Source organism: Mirounga leonina, unplaced genomic scaffold, assembly GCF_011800145.1.
Source record: "Mirounga leonina isolate KUSES-001 unplaced genomic scaffold, KU_Mleo_1.0 Mir_173, whole genome shotgun sequence".
NCBI classification, from domain to species: Eukaryota; Metazoa; Chordata; class Mammalia; order Carnivora; family Phocidae; genus Mirounga; species Mirounga leonina.
Window position 1 is genome coordinate 5,274,122 of NW_023270447.1, and position 22,231 is coordinate 5,296,352.

General features: G+C 41.2%; 1 protein-coding gene across 2 annotated transcripts; it reads right to left on the reverse strand.

Annotated features, from left to right (window-relative positions):
• Positions 1–506: 506 nt before the first annotated feature.
• Positions 507–5,694, reverse strand: PRMT6 (protein arginine methyltransferase 6). 2 transcript variants are annotated; one of them, XM_035017899.1, is made up of 2 exons: positions 4,366–5,694; positions 507–1,957 (listed from the first exon to the last, which is right to left on the reverse strand). In XM_035017899.1, exons 1-2 carry the CDS (start codon positions 5,584–5,586, stop codon positions 1,910–1,912), a joined length of 1,269 nt encoding a protein of 422 aa, XP_034873790.1. In that variant the 5' UTR covers positions 5,587–5,694; the 3' UTR covers positions 507–1,909. The 2 variants fall into 2 exon arrangements, with proteins under 2 accessions (XP_034873790.1, XP_034873789.1); XM_035017898.1 differs by having other exon boundaries at positions 4,223–5,689.
• Between the last annotated feature and the right edge of the window lie 16,537 nt (positions 5,695–22,231).

Sequence of the window (22,231 nt, forward strand, 5' to 3'; positions counted from 1 at the left end):
CTCTTCCATCAGGCTGTCTTATTACTGCAGTGTTATTAGGATTAACATCTTTTTTTAACTGCTGTTATTTTTATTGGTATTCTTAGTACTCCTGGTTACAAAGTTTTGATTGTCCACCCAACCAATTTTCTCTAAGTTACTTTTAGTGCACAATTTTGCAGAATGTGATGTGATTTTCACAAATATGTACATCATATGATTGCAAGAACGCCTGTTAAGCACTTTAAAAAGTATGGGGAGGATTTACTTCCATCCCACCTTCCTTTTTGTGCAGGGGGCAGCCTGGAGAAAGGAGGAATGTTTTCTTTCCTTACAGCTCTCTGTGTTCTAAAATGTCTGTTATAACTGATTTTTATTTTATTTTTAATTTTTTTAAAAAAGATTTTATATATTTGAGAGAGAAAGAGAGCACAAGCAGGAGGAGGGGCAGAGGGAGAGGGAGAAGCAGACTCCTCCAGGAGCAGGGAGGAGCAGGGAGCCCAATGTGGGACTCTCGATCCCAGGACCCCGGGGTCATGACCTGAGCTGAGGGCAGATGCTTAACCTACTAAGCCACCCAGGCACCCCATATAAGTGATTGTTTTTAAGAGTTAGAAAGGTAGCTACTTGATCAACTGAAATCTTCATCAGTCTTTATTCCAAGTTATTACTAGAAATAACGATGATTGTTATCATCAAAGCTCCCAAAGAAGCACAATTCCAATGTTACTCGTCATGTCTTTTTATTAAAATTTTGGCTTTAGTAAGGTCCAGATTTTTTGTTTCAAATGTCTTATCCTACAAGCATATATAATAATTTTGAGAAATAGTCTCATTAATCATTGTCCTCCTTACCATCACATTTTTCTCTGAGGATCTCTTAATCTATGTGATGACAAGTAACACTTTTGCACTTGAGAGGAATTTTAAGGTTAGAGCTGACAAAAGGGCTGGCTTCTCATCTTTGCTCCAGCAGAGGTGAGATTTAGTTGGATGATGTCTTTCCAGGTTAAAGAATGTGTGCAAACTACTGATGTAGGTAATTTTATTCCCCTACTGTATCCAAGTTGAGGGTAGCATTTGCTTATTTATCATAGAACTTAATTGTTAGATGGTTGGTGTTTATTAAATCATTAAATGAGTGAACACTTATTTCATTGGATGCCAGTACCTATAGTCAGAGCTCGACTTTTCTTTGCTACTGCAGTGAGCATTGTTTCTTGGGGGCCTCAGAAGGAATGCCACACTTAGACCTGTTAGGGAAACGGGTACATGGTATATTTTATGAATACCTAATAATGTCAACCTTGAGATCCTATATACTGAAGGTGGCTCTTTCAGGTCTACAAGATAGATCTCCAATGGAACTTTTTTAAACTAAGAAGTTGTTTGGGGATAGGAATTAAGATACTTGTGTTCAACTGTTAAGAATTAGTTATATAACCTTAGGGAAATCCTTCAATATCTGTGTCTTTTTCCTAGTATATAAAGTGAAGGTAATCATCTGCCCTCCCTAACACCTACAGCATCCCAAGTAGCCCATTATCGTTGACGTATTTTCCTTTTTGGTTTATCCTATGAACATACCTACTTGGAAGCAAAACTATGTTTTATTGGTTTGTATACCTAAGTGCTTATCACAATGACTGTTATCTGGTATACTCAATAAAATGTCCATTGGTCCAGTGAATTAACATAAATATTTGGAAAGTTTCACAGGGCTAAATAAATGTAAGCTGTCTGAAGAAAGCAGGTAGAACTTCATCATGTTTTCCCTCCCTAGGGCTGACAGTTATTCCTGTGGTCCAAATGACCCTAGGCAATCCAGCTCACACAGAGACTGCACAGTGCCTGGATATTGGAGCATGTCACGCTCTCATCCTTCTGGAAGTGTTGTCACTCCAAAGGGCTTGGATCATCTGGTGTCCAGTCACACACTGTCCGTCATACACAGCCACGCTGATACTGCCAAACAAACCTGTAAGAAAATCAAAATGTTGAATATTTATTCTGTAGAGGAGTGGCCAAATGCTGCAGGTTTGCATAGTAGTTTTCTGTAATTACAACAGCTAGGAATCACTGAGATTTTATTTTGTACCAGGTACTATGTGCTCGCATGTATTAACTACATGTAGTAACTACATTCCCTGCATTACATGTATCACATATGATTGTTCTACTGTTTGCATGAGAGCCCTGGAGAAAAACAGAGGTTAAGTATTTTGCCCAAGGTCACACGGTTATAGTGGGGAGCCTAGGTTCCAGCAGGATCTGTCTGGCTCAAGTCCTAGCTTTTAGCCATATGCTATGCTGCCACTTGACTAATTGCTTTAGCAGCTATATTTTTATAATTCATTTTTCTTTTGGGAAACAGTAACAAGAATATTAGAGCTTACTTGCCTAAATATGAAATACTTTTTGCTTCTACAGTTTAAGTTTTAACTGGGCTCTCTTTGCATGCTTATACTGGTGACAAGAACTCTGTAATACAGGCATATTTATAAAAGATATATATTTAAAAAAAAAATGGAATTCAGGGGAATGCTTTTGTCTGCTTATACAGCAAAGGGATTCTTTCAGGAAGTTAAATAACATCAGAAATCTACCCAAAATCATACACTAAAATTCTAAATAAATGTTCATCTTATAATATATAGCTGACCCTAAAAAAAAGGACCTATTTTATACCTCTAGCTTAAATCAGGCCTACCTTGCTATGACTGCATCATTTACATAGACTGTTAACTATCAAAATGGTGACAACTATCGTTGTTATTGCTTGGATCTTGTAAAGTCATTGATTTTGTATGTTTCCCTTCGTAATGGAAGATCTCATGTGTTAACATCAAATTTTAGCAAATTGGTTATAATACTTTGGTACTTTAATATGCGATGAATAAAGGAGAAAACTCAGTTACAATAAACAAAACTATGTTGATCACTTCAAAGACCACTTTTTCACACCTGCTCTCTATTAGCATACAAAAGCTACCAGTATGAAGAAAAAAACATACATTAAGCATAAATTACCCTGAAGCTATATCCTGAAGGGGTTGTAACACTTTTCTTAAGAACTGACAATATTAAAAAGGCAAAAGCACTATAAGTCACAGTACACAAGACTTCTTACTTCATCTATAAAAATAGAATGCCAATGTTTTATTTGCCACAGGGTTAAGGAGGGAAACATCCGTAAAATAAATTTGATAACATGACTCACACTTCATTACAAATGATTTTCTGAAATTCACAACTTTAACATTTGGCTGAGCTAAAAAGAAGAAAAAAAAACCCAACAACGCTAAAAAAGGAAATTTCACTTAATGTAAGTAGGCCAGATAACCTGATCTCTTTAAATGAGAGTTAAAATGAGTGCACTTCTCTAGCTGGGAAAATACTTAATTTAGAGAGCCTAAACAATTTACCCAATATAATGAACAAACCCTTGGGTTAGGTTCAGAAAACCTTCTATCAGCTGGTTGAATAAAAATCACATAAAACTCTATTATGTAACATACATGAAACAATTTCTTGGTTAAATCTTAATAATAAAGAATAAAAAAAAAAAACAAAAAAACAAACCATACTACCACTTCACTGTCTTTCAGATCTTTTTCTCCTAAATGTACCTTCTAGATTTTTGGGGTATGCTGCACAATTATATATTTGTGGAGATGTGTGGAGAAATGTGTTCAACTTTAGCACCCTATGGAAGTCGTAAGTGTAAGAACAGGGTTATTCAAACTCCTTCTTCACTCTTCTCCCTCTCATTACCAGAAGCAAAGTTTATTTAAAAAAAACAATGAGGAAGAAGTACTGAAGCCTAGAGGCACCTAGGAAAGGAGGGAATTTAGAGAATGACAGAATATGGCTCTTGAGAGAGATATTTAAGTCATACTGGAAATTTATGGAATCTACTAAACCCCTTAACCCTTCTCCCTGGCTTCAGATTTAGATGTGAGGTGTCAGGGAAGTGCATGAGCCTTCATAAACTGGTATTTTCTCCTGTGTGTTTGCTTTCTTCCCGTGAAACAAAAGAAATAGAAATACAAGTGCTTGGTACCACATGCTTTTGAGACTTAAAAAAGCCCATTAATAAACAAGTTGTTTCCATCGTTGGGGGTATCGGGATTCACTTTTTAAATAAATTTCGCCAGAGGAATCTCCTCGAAGGGAGACTGAAGTCACTCTCCCTCCCCAGGAGCCACGAGGGAAAAGGGAGACAGAAGATATTGCCCCCTACTTGCACGCGGGATCTCCCTTTCTCCTCCGACCCCCCGCCGCCTCTACCACGCAGGTCTGGGCGCCTCGGGAGGTAGCTGGGAGAAAAGGCAACGCTCAGTCCTCCATGGCAAAGTCTTTGGTCTTTTCCTCCTGGTCGCCTACTTTGTAGCGCAGTAGCACGCGCAGGAGACGGTGGTTATCCCGGGAGGGCAGCAGCGTGATCTCTCCGGAAATGTCCGTATCTTGTTCCACTTGCACAGGCTCGTTCAGGTAGAGGAGTGCCTGCTTCCAGTGCGTGACGGGGTGAAAAGGCGAGGTGGACAGCACCAGCGGTTTCTCCGAGTCCCCTCCGGGGAAGGTCACCTGGAACCAGACGGCAAAGCCGTGCATGGGCGCTGAGCCGTAGCAACTGAAGCGGAAGCGCCCGCCCACCCCAGCCTCCAGTTCCTGCTCCAGGCCGGTGCGGGCCAGCTCCAGCTGAGCAAAGCACTGCGGCCGGGCCAGTACGTCCTCCCCGGACAAACCCTGCACCACGATCTCCGAGTGGCCCATAAGGCAGCGCGTGGCGAAGCTCTCCAGACAGCTCATGTCCACCCCGTAGAGCTGCTTCACCTGGCTCCAGAAGCCCAGGCGCAACTCCAGCATCTGGTCGCTGATGGGCGCCACGAAGAGCTCGGCGGAAGCCGGCAGGAGAAGACCGCCCTCCTTCAGCCACTTGGTCCGCGCGTAGAGCACAGAGCTCAGCATAGACTCGTGCAGGAGTCCGTAGCCCATCCACTCGCTCACGATGGCATCCACCTGCTCCGGCAACTCCACCGTCTCCACCGGCCCCGGCAGGACGTGCACCCGATCCTCCAGCCCGTTGAGCCGCACCACCTCCCGGGCCTGTTGCCAAATGGCGCTGGCCTCCACCGCGTACACGCGCCGGGCCCCGGCCTGCACACAGAAGATGCTAAGAATGCCGGTGCCCGCGCCCACGTCCAGCACAGTCTTGCCCCGTAGTCCTGCCCAGTTCCGCAGGATGCCCAGGCGGTAGGCATCGGTCCGGACACGGTCCGCAATCATCTCCTCGTGGACCGATATGTCTGAGTAGCAGTCATAGTATAGCTGGTCCCGCTCCCGCCTAGCCCTCCGGGGTCGCGGCAGGGCCGCCTCCTGCTCTCCGCCATCTTCCTCTTCAGTTCCCTCCCCTCCTTCGCCGCCACCCCCCGACTCAAGCTTTCTTCTCTTGGGCTGCGACATCTTGGCGGCTCCGACCGACTCCCGGCGGGCGTTGCGCGGCTCCGCGCGGGCTCCGGGAAGCGGGGGCTTCTGGGACTTGTAGTGTCCGCTCGCACCTCCCACTTCCTGGGGGGTCGCCGGGCGGCTGCCTGCCGGAAGCATCAGAGCTCCACTCAACTCTTTGCTCCTCTGAGGTCCTGGTATCCCTTTCCCACTCGCAACACCCAAATAGTATGGCCCTGTACATTCCTCCTCTTTCCCTTAGCTCAATTCTCTCTTGCTTTCACTCCCTTCCGGAAGTCCACTCGACCGCAAGACCAAAAACCCATGCTGGTCGTGTCTTCTCCACTCCCTGATGTTATTACCCCGAATTAGTCTGGGCGACGCCGGTCACACACTGCCACCTCACCTGGACCGTTACTGCTCTTAAAGCTCTCCAGATGGAGATTTAGAAATTGCACTGCACGTTTTCCTTTTCTGTTTCCGTGGAGTTAGGGTGCAAAGAAGGTGTAAATACAGCAAAGAAAACCCCCGACGGTGTAAAACTTTGGTTCTGATTCCAGTGAGACCGCAAGTTAACTGAAAGATGGGGACAAATTATGTGAATACCCTTGCCTTCAATTACCCACGCCCACACCAGCAACGAGGAATCTTCATTGCAGTCAAATTATGTTTCTGGTCTCTATTTCAGGAGAATACTTGGCTCTTAGTCCTGCTATGGTAATTCAGTGGCTCTTTCAAGAGGTGAATCTTGGAAGGGTCCGGACTGAAGAACAGTTGAAAAGCAAGGGTGATGTGATACAGTGCAACTCATTGCCAGTTGTATTCTGGTAACCAGTTATGATTTTTAACTTGAGAAGTAACTGAATCCTTCCTCCCTTGTGATTACTTTTCCACAGCAACTCTTTTTTTCCTGTGTGATTGTTTGTCTGGGCCAGATTGGAAGGAACTCTTCCTCTTCTGTTTTTCTTTCAGTCAACTGTCAGGTGTTAATTTCTTCCCTCTGTGTTGTTCATTATAGAAATAAAATATACTTTGAAATATGTGTGATGTCTATATGAGTGTCTGTGTTCCTAACACTGTGAGAATAAAATTTTCTCCCAGCCCCCAAAAAATGACATCGAAGAAAATTGACTTTTATTTTCTTGTAGTCTTGAACTATGCCTGTTTAGCCAATGGGCCTGTATTTCTTCTCTGGGGGAAAAAGTTCCTTCACCCCATTCTCTCTATTAATCCTTCATTTAATGGAATAGGTTTATTGACCTGGCATCCTCTGCTGTACTTCTAACTTAGGGCTCTCAATTCTTGCTCCTCAGTAGAGCAGCTTTTAAAAAATACCCATGCTTATGTCTCACCTCAAACTAATTAAATCAGAACCACTTCATGGAGCCTGGGCATATAGTTTTAAAAGCTCCCCCGGGGAATTTGAATGTGCAGCTAGAACTACTGTTTCTCACTAAAATGATCTTAGTTAAATCTTGCTTCATTATTTTCATTGGGTAAATTATCTTTTTTTCAGTGGCCCGGGCTCAACCATTTAAGGCTAAAAGTCCTTAAAGAAGTTTCTCTCTCTTTCTGCCCAATTTGATATCTTGTTTTAAGAAAATAGAGGCACAGAGCAAGCCATGGGATTAGAGTTGTAAATGTGACCACTTTAATACATTACTTCTAGGCTGTTACTTAATTCATACTTCTCCCATTCTTTCCTTCCTCAAAATCTTTTCCTTCCCTTTTTAAATGCACTCACTCCTCCAACCAATTTTCAATTCACTTACTTATGGTCTCTTTTAAGACCATTCTGAATATAAGTTTTGTTGGTTCTACCTCCAAAATATATCTTGAGTCCATCTTCTTTTCTCCTTCTCCACTGCCAACACCCTACTCTAATCTTCCATCTTTGCTTGCCTAAAATCAGTCTCCTAAAGAGATGGCTCAACTTCTAATCATACCCCTATCTAATCTGTTGTCCACATAGCTATAAGAATGAGATTTAAAAAACCCAAATTAGACCATGTCATTCTCCAGTAACTTCCCATTCTAGTTACTGAAACAATCCAGTATTTTCAAATAACTTCCCATCTCATCTCATGCTGCCCTTCCCAAATCATTGGGCTCAACCTATATTGGCCTTTAACAACAACCTCTTTCCTGGCTCAGGTCTTCACTTATGCTCTTCTAGGACCCGGGACATTGTTTTTCTCCTTAGTACTTGACTTCAGTGGCTTCCTCTCATCCATCAAGTCTCAACGTAAATATTACCTTCTGAGAAAGGCCCTCCTTGGCTACCTTAAATATTATTTCCTATTACTGTTTATTTCTTTCATAGCTTTTACACTTCGTATGTATTTAGTTTACTTGCATATTTGTTTTTGTTTGTTTTTGTAAAATATAAACTCTAAGGGGCTTGGACTTTTGTTTTCTCACTATTGTAGTTCCTAGCGCTAGAACAGATCCTGGGGCACATAGAGTGCTCAGTAAACAGTCTTCAGTGAAGACTGTTGTGGACAGAGTTAAATAGCTATTCATAGGGAAGGGAGAAGAGTTTTGTTTTTTGTAGTTCAGTATAACAATTTGACTCTAGTAAATTCTGAGATAAATCCAGATATAGATTGAATTTAGGATGTGCCCAGATGTGAGAGTTGTTTTATTTTCAAACACTCTTAACCCTTCTAGACAGAATAATGGTAAGTCCAAAATATGCCTAGAGTAGAGAAGAAATGGCCTGTAACACTTTCCCTTCTTGCACATTGGCTTGATATAGAGAAGGACTTCTTTACTCATCTTTTCTACCACATTGAGTTGTTTTAAGTAGGAAGGGGACCTAGATCATAGTCCTCCTGTAAGTAATGTGGCTCCAGCAAACCACCTGGATGGGAGAAGAGTTGGAGGTCAGCTGGAAGAGCATTCTTTGTATTTCCATTTCAGTGGTCTATCACCACATCCATTTGATGCTCAAACCCAATGTTTTTCAAACAAATGAATCTTGACATTGATTTAATACACCTTCACCAACATTAAAAAAAGGAAATAGAATAGAAAATATCAAATACATAAGATGAGTAAAGGTGAGTATTATTCTGATGCTCACTGGTTTCAGTTAAGTATACTATATATGTATTTCTTGCTCTAGGTTATAGTTTGAAAGTTTGAAATCCACAGCTTGCTGTTCTCCAAAAGCACTGTGAATTTTTACATGTCTGTACCTTTGCTCTGGGTTTATCTTCTCACTCATCTTTTTAGATAATCCTCAAACGTTATCATTTATCTGTAGCTTTTTCAACCAGTCTGTGACTGATAATACTTACATATAATTCTTTTTTTCACTTATCCCACTGTACCACAGCCACTTACATATCTGGCTTTTTCATGCCAGATGGTGGATATTTGAACGTCAAGATTTTGTATTTTTCACTTTTACATTGAGAATCTAGTGCATTGTGCTGGAATCTGCACCTTTCCCACATTCCTGATTGTTGGTCCTGAGTGCACATGGGATCAAAGATGTGTTTTGTACGACTGGGAGAACCATGATTAATTTTTTGCGTCATGAACATTTATGTATTTATTTATTTGTTCAATAAATATTTTGGGCTTCTACTCTGCATTAAATATTTGAGAAACAGAGAACATATCAACAAACAAAAAGGCAAAAATCTCTACCTCCACGGAGCTTATGTTTTTGTGTTAATATGATGTTATTTATCACTTACTTTGCCTTACTTAAGCAAATTTTTAGACCACTTTTAATTCTCAACTTTCTTTCCTGTATTATTTTATCTTGAGTTTGCTGATGTGATTACCTCCCACAAATACTTATTTCAAATTCTTTTCCTCTTTAATGTGAAGGTCTGTTTAAAAATGTATTTTAAAGCCTTGTATAAGAAATGAAGGTAGTTCCTTCAGGATTTCAAGAAGTCATTGTAATTCTCAAAGTGTATGTTGGGGAAGGGTAAAGGAGCAGTGACATGAAAAATGTTATAAATATCTCTTTGATATGAATATTCATTAAATGATGTAGTTCTTACCATTCCATAGTGACTTGGAAGCTGTTGGCATAGAAAGAGGTGCTTCTACTTAAAAAAAAAAAATTCCTTTGTAGAAAATGAAGGCAAAAGGTGGTGGTTTTTGTATTTAAACAAATTGGAACATCAAACATAAAAAGCCTACATATATGTTATTCTCTTGATGTATATAGTGTCTTTCCATGGTATATTGGCCCAGCTATTGAACCTAATACTAAAAAAGATGAATAGCAAATTCATAGCTCCCTGATGATATTATTATGAGTAGTTGTAATTCTTTTATTTTTTATTTTTTTTATTTTAAAGATTTTATTTATTTATTTGAGAGAGAGAGAATGAGAGAGAGCACATGAGAGTGGGGAGGGTCAGAGGGAGAAGCAGACTCCCTGCGGAGCAGGGAGCCTGATGCGGGACTCGATCCCGGGACTCCAGGATCATGACCTGAGCCGAAGGCAGTCGCTTAACCAACTGAGCCACCCAGGCGCCCCAGTTGTAATTCTTTTAAAAAATGTTTGTATTGAACTGTTTATGTAGTCACAACAAAGATATTATGAACTTAATCCATAATTATCAATTTGGTTTAAATTTATTGAGCCCTCTTAAAATATTGAATGTGGTACTTTAACAATTTCAAGTACAAATATTGTTTATGACATTTTAACAATTTCTACTCTAAATCATGCCACTATAATGGAAATAGTACAAAAAGCCCCAGGAATGTAAATTATAATATGGGGAAAGTAACATATCAGTGCATCTATGAAATTAGCATTTGCTCATCTGCCAAAGGAGTAATGAGAATCAGGTAGCTTAATGAAAATCAGGTATTAAGCTTAATGAATATTATTTAATAAGATCTTCCTCTCTCTCTTGTTTCTTTTATGAAAACCTTTAATATGAAAGTTGCTTCAACCAGATGCTTGTGGTCTCATAGCATTTTGCTACTGAGGACATTTCAAGTGCATAGAAGTCAATGTAGTCACAGGAGATCTATGATTCCCAAATTGTGGTTTCTAGATCAACAGTGTTAGCATCACTGGGGAAATTGTTAGAATCATACAAGCATGAACCTCACTCTATATCTAATTAGTTAGAATCTCTGGGGTTAGGGTTCTGCATTCTTTGTTCTAACAGCCCTTCAGGTAATTCTGGTGCATGCTGAGATTTGAGAAGGACCACATCAGACAATCTGAAGCATTATCAGAACCAGTGTAAGGCCAGGTGGAGTTTATGGAATGGAAGACCTATTGTTTTTTGTTTGGTTGGTTTTTTCCTATTGTTGTATAACAAATTACTACCAATTTAGCAGCTTAAAACAACAAACACTTTTTATCTCCTAGTGTCTGTGGGTCAGGAGTTCAGGCACTGATTCACTGGGCGAAGCTGGATTTCACTCCGCAAGCTGGAATCAAGCTGTCAACCTGGCTGCATTCCTTTTTGGAGACTGGGATTCTCTACCAAGCTCACGTGGTTGGCAGAATTAAGTTTCTTGCTGAGGTAGGACTGAGGAGTTCTTCCTCTTCCTGATTGTCAAACAGGGGCTACTTCCAGCTTTTAGAGGCTTCTGGCAATTCCCTGCCTTGGGGCCCTGGCTCTCTCACAGCCTGACAGCTTACTTCCTCAAGGCCAGCAGAGGAAGTTTTCTGACCTTGGGGAGGGCCCTAGTCCAAATCATTCTCCTGTTCCCACCCTCTATCTTCCTTTGGACTAAAAATCAACCGATTGGGGACTTCAATTACATCTGGAAACGAATACTTTCAGCTGGAGAAAATGGTTCAGGGTAAAAAGACAGAGGGTGTGTTCCTACTGAAGCTTCATACATATTGTGACATGTTTGCAAATAAGTCTATGTCTCAGAGAACTATGGGTGTGGCTCATGGCATGCAGAAATGACTGCATCCAATAGATCAGAAAGTTCTGAACAAGCTGTGACCCTATCTGAGCAGAAAATTTTCATGCAGCTAGCTGCACAGACTGCCTGTCACTTTTGGGTTTCTGAACCCTGCTATGTAAGGCAGCACACTCCAAATAGTGGTTACTTTGCTAGTCTGGGCCCAAGAAATGAAGACTCCTACAAGGAAGCCAAGCTGAGCCTAAGGGAACCCCGGAGAACCTACTAGAGTGCAACTCCCATGTCACGGAAGCCAGGAACAAAAAAATTTTATTGTGGTAAGCCACTGAGATATTGGGGTTGTTGCTACAGCAAAAACGAAGCTGACTTATGCAAATATACATACAGAATGAATTCTCATTCTAGGACCACTGCCCAGGTCAAGACAGAACACGGCCAGTGCCGGAAGTGTCCTGGCGTCCCTCCAGTCCTGTACTCTTCCTCTTTCCCGAAGGTATGTGTCCTCATAATACTGTAAAATGATTCAGTGACCTGGTTTGTGAGCTTCATATACATCTGATCATGCAGTATGTGTTCCCTTGTGTCATCTGATTTCTTTTGCTCACCATTGTGGTTGCGAGGTTCACCCATGTGACTATGTGTAGTAGTATTTTCTTCACTTTCACTGCTTTATTTTATTATTGTACAAATATACCATAATTTGTTTAACCAAGTTTCCGCTCTTGTACAGATCCTCTGAGATGGAGATAATCATTCCTACCAGGCATTTTGTAGTGTCATTTTTTCCTGTACAGTTCTTTTGACTCTTAATATTTTCTACTTTACATAAATAATTTATTTTTATTATCTTATTATATATTAAGTGCCTAAAAATAGCTAAAACATATTGTGTTTAACATGTACTAGGCATTGCCCAAATGTTTTATATGCATTCATTCATTCATTTATTTGTTCATTCAACAAAATTTACTGACCACCTGATACTCTGTATCAAAAGTGTAGGGATAAACAAGACAGATAAAAATCCTGTTTCTATGGATTTTGTATTTTAGGGAATACTCTCTAATTCTCAAAATCTATGGGGTGTATATTATTACCCCTATTTTCACAATTTCTCCAGTCTCTCCTTGCCCTCTGTGAATGGGGGCAAGTTTCAGATTTCACCCAAAGAGCTTCCAAATTTGTGAACAAGCAATTGGCAAGCCAGCCAGAAGACCAGAGAAATGAATCTTGGGAAAGACGTACGGGGACAGAAATCCCAAGTTGGCCATCCACCTCTATGGGGGGAGAGGTGGCATGTAAGACGCTTGTGGACCTCCATATGAGTACAGGGATGCCTTAAAAATGCCTGCTGGTTTGATGTGCTCGTTTGAGGAACTGCAGATAGTGCACTGGGGCAAAGAAGGGAAACGAATGGTAACTGCAATGGGCTGGCCTCTACCGTGGGCTGATCGGCTGGCTAGCAATGACAAACTAGAGATGGAAGCCAAGTTAGAAAGCTGAAAGAAGAGCTGAGGTTAAAAAAGCACATGTGGGTGTCTACTACTCAGCTTCAGGGCTGGCAGACAAGGTAGGAGAGTAGGATGATAAGTTGGAGAACTTAGTGTGCTGTTTTGCAGAGCTAAGAGGGTACAGGCTGCTGTGGATTAAGGTTTAAGCTCTTGTGACAAAGCCTGATTGGGACACCAAGAGGTGGAACCCCTCAGAAAGTAAGGAGAGGGAAGAGGAGGATATGACTGACAGTAAAACAGACAAAATGTTCCATGCTGTCTTACCTCTAATGCAAACACAATAACACAGCACAGCCCAAACAATCCCAGCCAGCAGGGCAGTCCCCAATTTAGGATACAATCATGATGAAAGAATATACTCCCACTGAGCTTATTGATTTAGTTGCCAAGTTCCAGCAGAAGGCCAGGGAAAGTATTTCAGCATAGTTAGTGTGGCTATGGGATGTAGGGCAGGAGCGGGGTGGGGGGGGTCGGGGGCGGGGGGGATGATGACATTTTTCTGACCAGGTAGGAGGCACAGAAAATGAGCATCCCACACACCCTGTTGTCCCTCCCATGTGAAGGCAAATTGATCTTGTGATTCATCGGCCAGGGGCATACTGAAAATAGTATTTGTTAAGTCCAGTACAACATGGTACACTCCTAGGATCACAGCCAAGGATCTAAGATGGTAGCAATGTTGGGCACAACGGCATGCACTACCTTGTTCACTTCTCAGTAGTTCACAGTCATTCTCCACGATCCATCTGTCTTTTCCCTGGCCATATGGGGTTATTGAAAGTGCTATAGGCAGAGTGCAGAATAACCACTTGGGGTGCAGTTTGGGGATAGTTTTTCCTGTTTCCTTAGGCCCTGAGGCAATTTATATTGTTTGTCCGTTACCATTTTTCACAGGGGCAGTAGACTTACTGGTTCCCAGTTGGTGTTTCCCTTCAGCCCCGGCTTGATTACTCTAACCCAGAGGCTGAATTCACCGATGGACGTTTGCAAATCTTGTAGGATTTGCAATAATTTGCCCAATGTGCTCTCTGGTATTAGATAGATTAAAACCTCATATTTTTGCGGGGGAAAATGCCTAACTTACAATGTTGAAGGGAACTTCCTGACCATAACCATTTATCTCCTGTAACCACAGATGGTGAGGAAGGGGCCAGAAAACTTCAAAGAGTTACCATGTATTAGAGTACATTTGGACCCAGTATCAACCAGAACCATCACTTTTTGTTTATTTCTCAATATGAATTCTCTGATCACCCCCACTGGCCCTCACCTAGAGGCAATATTGGCCTGCATCTTATACTTGGTGTGTGGGAGGCACCCACTCCAAATAGGACTATACCCCTAAGGCTTCTCCTGGAGTAGATGGGGGCATCAGGGATGGGAGGGGCAGGTGGAGCAGGTTTGAACTGTTGTTTAGGTTTCCAGGTTTTCCACAGGCTGACCAACACAGTATTGGGTTGTCGGTCTACCTTTCCAGTTGGAGTCCCAGCAGCCAAGAGGTCAAACCATATTTGCTTCCGGGTTACTTTTATAGGATCCTTTACAGCTGATTGGGATAACCTTTGGTTTTTCAAGTCCCACCTCTGTCTCAAGTCTTTCCCACAACTGGTACTTTCCTGGGATTTGTCAGTGCCCCCCGGATCAGTGCTGGATTGCTCAACATCATAAATGTTCTGTCCCATGACTGGACTCGGCATGGATCTCAGCGTCCCATACCAGGTCCTGGGTTCAGACTGGAGGATATTGGCTTCCATTCCTGCAGTGAATGTGGCCCAGTCAGAGACTTCAAAGACAGATGGCCTGTCTCATTCCCAACTTCCTGAAACTTTGTTGCACTTTCTCTATAGATTGCTAGCATTCCATTTGCCCAGAGATCCCCTTCAATGGGCCAGGCCTCCTGCAGACTAAAACAGTCCAATCCATAACAGACTGAGTACCTTGAACACCCGGGCACCATGCAGGTCCTGCCAGAGGGCAGGGTGTGTGGGATGCTCATTTTCTGTGCCTCCTACCTGGTCAGAAAAATGTCATCATCCCCCCCGCCCCCGACCCCCCCACCCCGCTCCTGCCCTACATCCCATAGCCACACTAACTATGCTGAAATACTTTCCCTGGCCTTCTGCTGGAACTTGGCAACTAAATCAATAAGCTCAGTGGGAGTATATTCTTTCATAAGACCCATAAAAAAACATCTTTTTCTTTAAATTTAATTTAATTTTATTTACATTCAATTAACGTATAGTGTATTATTAGTTTCAGAGGCAGAGTTCCGTGATTCATCAGTTGTATATAATACCCAATGCTCATTACATCACGTGCCCTCCTTAATGCCCATCACCCAGTTACCCCATCCCTTTATCCCCTTCCCCTCTAGCAACCCTCAGTTTGCTTCCTATGGTTAAGAGTCTCTTTTGGTTTATCTCCCTCTCTGATTTCATCTTGCCTTCCTTTATGCTCTTCTGTTTTGTTTCTTAAATTCTACATATGAGTGAAATCATATGATAATTGTCTTTCTCTGACTGACTTATTTCTCTTAGCATAATACACTCTAGTTCCATCCATGTCATTGCAAAGTTTCTTTTCTTTTTTTAAAGATTTGTTTATTTATTTTAGAGAGGGAGAGAGAGAGCATGAGGGGAGGGGCAGAGGGAGAAGGAGAGAGAATCTCAAGCAGACTCCATGCTGAGCATGGAGACTGGGCAAAAGATATTGAATGGAGTTTCCATCTCCTCTATAACCTGAAAGCAGCAAGGGTGGTAGAAAGGAAAAATGGAATATTAGAGCAGCAGATTAAATTACTAACAGGTAAAATCACACATTAGCTGAGTGGATTAAAGTATGCCCCAAGCTACAATACATTTGAATGCTCAACCAAAAGGGCCCATTGCCTCATATGCCAGACTGTGGACCCCTCCCAAGACACCCAACAATGTAAAGGTATGGAAATCTCAGGAAACATCCATTGCCCAGACCCTCACCAAGGATCAACATGCTGTGCTGCTGAGAACACCAAGCCCTATGATGCCTGGGAAAGGCATTGTCTACTGGAATTTGCAATGGGATGTCCCACAAGGATGGGTGACTTACTTTGCATCCCTGGGTAAAGGAGAACTATTCAATTTCCAATCCTGTTTTCTGGCTGCAAGCTAGATGGGACATGCACCACTGAAAGAGGGGAGAAGGTGGGTTCCTGGTCTGGCAAATTCCACCCCCAGTCTGTCTTCTCATGCCTGACAGTGCTGCCTTCCCCAGCCAACCATGTATGGTCAGATTCCTAAAGCTGCAGCTTTAGGATCTAAGGATCAGGCCACAAGTATAATTCTTAGAAAAGGGGAAGACATTTCCATACAATTTCCTACTAAATATCTGTCTTTTTGACCTTAGACTTCTGCTGCTCCTGTGGTGTCTGGTCATGGGCTGAATACCAGATGGAAATACCTTTCTGCAGTGGGCCCACTCATATGCCTAGCAAAGGAATCCAGCCAACTGCTGGGTATGTGGAAAAGATGCTCCTCTCTAGCTCATCAGGATTACCATGGTGGGTATCACCACTCCAGGGAAGGGATTGTAAGGCCCTAAAGCAGTACATTGAGGAAGAACAAGCTAGGACTAGTAGTACTCTTAATTCATCTGATACAACAATACTGATGCAAAAACCTGACCTGTAGCTATCAATAACACTGGTCATTGGTATTTTTTTTTCTGTCGTTCAAACTATACAGGCAGTTCATTGAATTGTTAACCAGAAGGGTCCTAAAAATACCACTAGTAGAGCTATGGGTGGCTAGTCACATTTAGGATGGGTTCATATAGCTTACCTTGGATCATGGACATTTGAGCACCTGGATATCCTTATATTGGAAACAGAAGAATCACTCTAAATATAACCAACCCAATCATACCAGGAATATGGGATGGATGTCACTGGAACTTTGTAGTCATTTTGTCGCTTTAAAGAATAGTGACCAGTTTGGCACTGATTGGTCACACTGTCTAGGTATTACTGGGTAGCCTTGAACGGGACCATGTGGATGTGTGACAAATCTTTGGCCATGGTTTTCACATGGCTGGTTGGGTCATTGCAACCTAGGTTTTCCCTGGGCACAGGGGAGAATCTGCCCCATGGTAGTGAAAATTGCCAACTTTCCTCTTCTCAAGGCCAGATGAACATATTCTCTTTTCCACTGGTATAATCATTTGGCTGCCATCTTTGTCCCCTCCAATGACCTGGAGGACCAATACACAGAAGCCCTTACCACATTCACCCAACAAAGCCTGTCTTTATTGAACAGTGAAAAGTCTTTTTTTCTTTTTTTTTTTTTAAAGATTTTATTTATTTATTTGAGAGAGAGAGAGAAAGAGAGAGAGAGAGTGGGCGAGAGAGTGAACATGAGTGGGGGGCCAGAGGAAGGGGGACAAGCAGACTCCCTGCTGAGCAGGGAGCCCAACATGGGGCTCAATCCCAGGACCCATGAGATCATGACCTGAGTGAAAGACAGATGCTTAACTGACTGAGCCATCCTGACACCCTGAACACTGAAATGTCTTGAATGAGAAAAGCTGTCTTCCATAGGATGGCTTTGGACATTACTACTGCCTTGCAAAGAGACACTGTGCTGTTACCCAAAAACAAGGTTGTGTGTTCATACCTGATGAATCTGCTAATTGTCATCTTTCTTAAAACATAGGAGGACACAGTGGACACCTTGAGTGATCCAACCCCCAGCCTAGGGACTTAGTAAGTCAATAGTTCAGATCATGGAGCTCTTGGAAAAAGTTGTCCCTGATTTGGGGGATCATTGTGTTCTTAATCTGTGTTTTCTCTTGCATGTGACTGAATTGGTGCTCTTGTATCTGCCTCCGTGCAGCCAGATAGCTGCCAAGGGGGCCACTTCCATTCTAATGAAACTCCTTGCTGACTGCTCAGGGCAGAAGATGGAGGCACATGAGATTATAAGAGTTGGTCTAGAGGAGTGGAGTGTTGGAGGAGGAGGGCATTGAGAGGACATGACCACTGATTGATCAGGGAACTTGACCTCGGCAGTGAAGGAACCCAGGTAAGGCCTCTATATAAACTTTCAAGATTCTGGCTGGCAGGTGAGGAGATCTACTCACTTCGATGCTGCCCAAGACAAGCCTTGTAAGTTCCCTTGCTTATTATACCTGCCACCTACCAATCTGGAGTGGCTGGCCTGTTTCTTCAGTCTCTCCTTGCCCTCCACGAATGGGGTCCAGGTTCAGATTTCACCCAAGAATCTCCCAAGGGTGCAAACCAACAACAATACAAAGAGCTCATAATCCACTTTGCAGTCCTTTAACCCAGGCTTATCTATGGTTTGCAAATGATGCTGAGTGCCTTTCTCAAAAACTTGAGAGGATAATTCTTCCATTATCCAAATATCTTTCCTACCTGGCTGGGCAGATAATTCATTTGCACAGAACTTTGTTGCTGTTTTGAGGAACTATTGTGTTACTCTTGTGCTGAATACTGTTATGTTCTCTGCTGAGTGTTATATGCCTTAGGTATCACTGGATAGTGTAATGACCATACTTAAGAATTCAATTTTCACTTTCATGTATATTAAAGCCCTTTGTAAAGTGCTATGAAATGACAATATAATTGTTACTGTTGAGCTGATGCTTTCTCAGCATAGTCAACATGAGGAAATACCTGGATGATTGAATCCATTCTTGGTTTTTACAGTGTCCATTGACTTGAAGACTTTTTCCAAGGACAGGAAGCAAAATTTAACACATGTTTCTAAGCTTCTCTTTATATTCTCAAGTATGGTTTACAGCCTCAAGCATGGTTGTCCTTTCTGACAGAACTACCTTTTATCTTCTTTTTACAAGATAAGATTGATCTATTTTTAAGATAATACACGACTGGCTTTATATCCTTGTTGTAGGCTTTGGGAATAGGTTAAAGCCTCTTTGTGTTGCATTATTTACTGTGCAGCTACATTCAAAAATACAATGAATACACTGAAATTAATAACTGTAGAAGGGTGCAAAGTGATAGTATTCATACTCAATTACAGAGATTATCTATTACATTAATATAATAATAATGCTATTTAAATGCAATATGGTGAAGAAAAATAAAGTGGCAGGCTAACAGAATTCTAGTTTTTGAGTTTAGGGAAAAAAAAAAAGATAAGTGGTTAGCAGGCCTGGTTAATAGCTCAAATGCACATGCTATAAGCTCTTATTGCAATGTCAACTCTTAGCAAGGACACCAGGCAAATGAACTTGAATATCCATTTGATTTACTAGCTTCTTAAAAACTGAAATAAGCTCTTATATACTTTGGAAAAAATTTCTAGCAAAAAGGATAAGAGGGTGGGTTTTAATGGAGGTAATCCTCTAAGAAATTACTCCTTAGCAGTTAGAAATATAGAAAAGCAAGATAAATTTGAAATAAGCCTGATAAATCCTATCTTACTCATTGTCTTCACTTAATAGGTACTTTGGATCTGGATTAAACTGTGCTCTTGGTAGTCACCCAGAGAAATTCAATCTTTATATATTTTCCTTCCTCCCCTCTTCTTACTGAACTAATGATTACTTTCCTACCTACCGGTTATAAATGAAGTCACTGAATGCAATTATTGGGTAGAGATCTTAGATTAAGATCATGGATCTCTGATGAGACTTTGTGTTCTGTAAATGATGATTCTCAGAACTGCCTGGGCACCAGAATCTCCTGTGTAGCTTGTTAGAGATACACATGCCTGTGTCTCTCTCCCATCGATTTTGGTTCTATATATCTGGGAGGGGCCAGGGTAAATATAGTTTATGATACATGAACAAGATTGAGACTCCTTACCATTGTTGGTTCAAAGTACATCTTATAAAGAGGTGAGAATTTTTTTTAAATTAAGTATATTTAAACATTGATTTGAATTTATATTATTTTATATAGTTTATGCATGTAAAATTTTTATTATCCAAGTATACCTGTGCACTGTATAAGCATAAGAAAATACAGAAGTAAAAAAACCAAAATAACTTCAAATATGACTATTGTTAATATTCTAAAACATACAAATGGGCATTGATTGTTTAACTCTAGTAATAGAGCATTTGCCTTTGCAATTGAAGCAGAAATCCAAGGGTGCTCGGTAGAGTTGTTTTTCTTGTGTATTAGATATTTGTTCAAACGGTGTTCTTTACTGAAGGGAAGGTCTCATCCATCCTTTCTTCCTCTACCCAAATATTTTTATGTTTTTTTTTTTTTTCCTTCAAGGAATTGGCATATATGAGTTTAGCAAAAGCTAATCATGGACTTTTGGAATTATGAGTTCTGGGGACATACCACACTGGTGATGGCAGTTCATTTATCTATTCATTCATCCATCCAACAAATAATTGTTGAGTACTTACTAATATGCCAGACACTATGCTGGTGTTGGTGATATTCAATCCCTTCCCTGGAGAAACTTCACACTCTAGTATGGGATATAGACAAACAGACAAATATTGTGGTATATTTTTTATATGCTATAAAAGATGTATGTACGGGATGCTTTTAGTGCGCAGATAAGGGATATATCTAGATCAAAATGGAGAGTCAAGGAGGATGAATATAAGGAAGGGATACGAAAGTAGGGTATCAGAGCTAGAAGATACTCATATATGGCCATTTGCTGATTTTGCTCTCTTTTTCATAGCTGCATTATCTTTAATTGTATTTCCAGGGTCTGCACACTTTCTGTTTCTTCTGAGAAGCATTTTTACTGTTGTTTGTTTTGGTCCGTATCTTTCAAGGTAGAGATCAGATTGTTCTGAGAAGGCTCTTGCAATCTCCTGCTGGATGGGTTCTATAGAAACTTGACTTTCCCCTGCTGTGAAGTGCAGGGATAAGAACCCTGGGGTCGCACCAGTCACCATGTTCACTGGAGAGAAATGGTCATCCAGCTAATCTGGTTGTATAATGGCAGGATAAGTGGTTCTTAAAAAGATTTTTCACCGATTTTCATATTTTGGCTTTATTGTCTCCCACACCTCAGGCCGGGGTAGCAGGGGTGCCGTTCTAGGGTATAATAGGGTCGCTTCTCACTCGCTCCATTACCTGCTTTGCGTTTTGCCTTCCTGGGTCCGCTGCTCTGCACCATGAGTCAGGTATTTACTTTCTGGTTTCAAAGTGTTTGTTACTTTTCTCTAACTCTTCTGTTCTCTTTGTCTTTGTAACCTTATGTCTTAAAACCAAACAAATAAAACACCACCATTATGATAGTGTTTCAGGAAGGGGAGAAAGTGAATTCATGTATTCTGTTTGCCCTTTGATCTGCACCTAAGTGCCTCATTTTTGTAGGCTCCTGTGCTAAGAATCTAATTAATAATAATTCTAGGTAGCGGGCGTTATTATTGTATTACTTTTGCAGATGAGGGAACTAAATTTCAGAGAGATTGAGTGGCCAAAGAGCTAGCAAATGGTAGAGCTATGGCTAGTAAGGAGCTCTCAGATCTGGGGAGTGGTTCACACAGATTATAAGGTGGCTTTGGGGCTAGCACTGCTATCACAAGCAAGCTCCTTCTCTTGCCACTTATCAAGGTTCATCCTGACCCCAAAGCCGGCTTTGGGGACTATGACAGTGAGGACTGGTGAAGGGAAGGTTGAGCGTGGAATGCCATTAGAGAGGCCTTGTTCTGTAGAGAGCAGACTTTTGTCAGCTCTCTCATCACTGTGGATTGGACTGTTTTCGGACACAAATTCTTTCTTTTAGGAACTTGACAAAGTTGCATTTTGATGATCTATTTTAGTATTTTGCTAATTATGAAATGCAGGCCACCTGCTTTCAAAAGAAGGCGCTGGAATGGAGAATAATAGAGATGTAAATATGGTGCCTTTTATGGGCAAAAGCAGATTTTTTAGCAGCATGTTTTTAAAAAATTAGAAATTTAACAGCTGTTTTGCAAAATAAGTGAAATGCTTCCGTATTGCTAAAGAATATGCAGAGGTAATTAATTTTAAAGTAAAACTTATGGCCTCATTTGACTGTATTAGCATCAGACAACTAATTAATAAACTAATTTTATCTGTCAAATTATTGACTAGATTCTAAACCTCTGCTCACTAAAAACACTGATTTTTTAAATGAAAGGTAAATATAAATTAAAAAGACCAATTTTCTTTTTTTAAAAAAAGATTTATTTATTTATTTGAAAGAGAGAGAGCATATGTTAGGGGGTAGGGGCAGAGGGAGAGAAACTCAAGCAGACTCCCTGCTGAGTGGGGAGCCCTATTCAGGGCTGGATCCCACGACCCTGAGATCACGACCTGAGCAGGAATCAAGAGTCAGATGCTTAACAAGCTGAGCCACCCAGGTGCCCCAACAAGACCAATTTTCTTAGGTAGGCTGTGAAGTGACCTCATAGTTTTATGTATGTAACTGGTATGCAATGGAATATATATTACT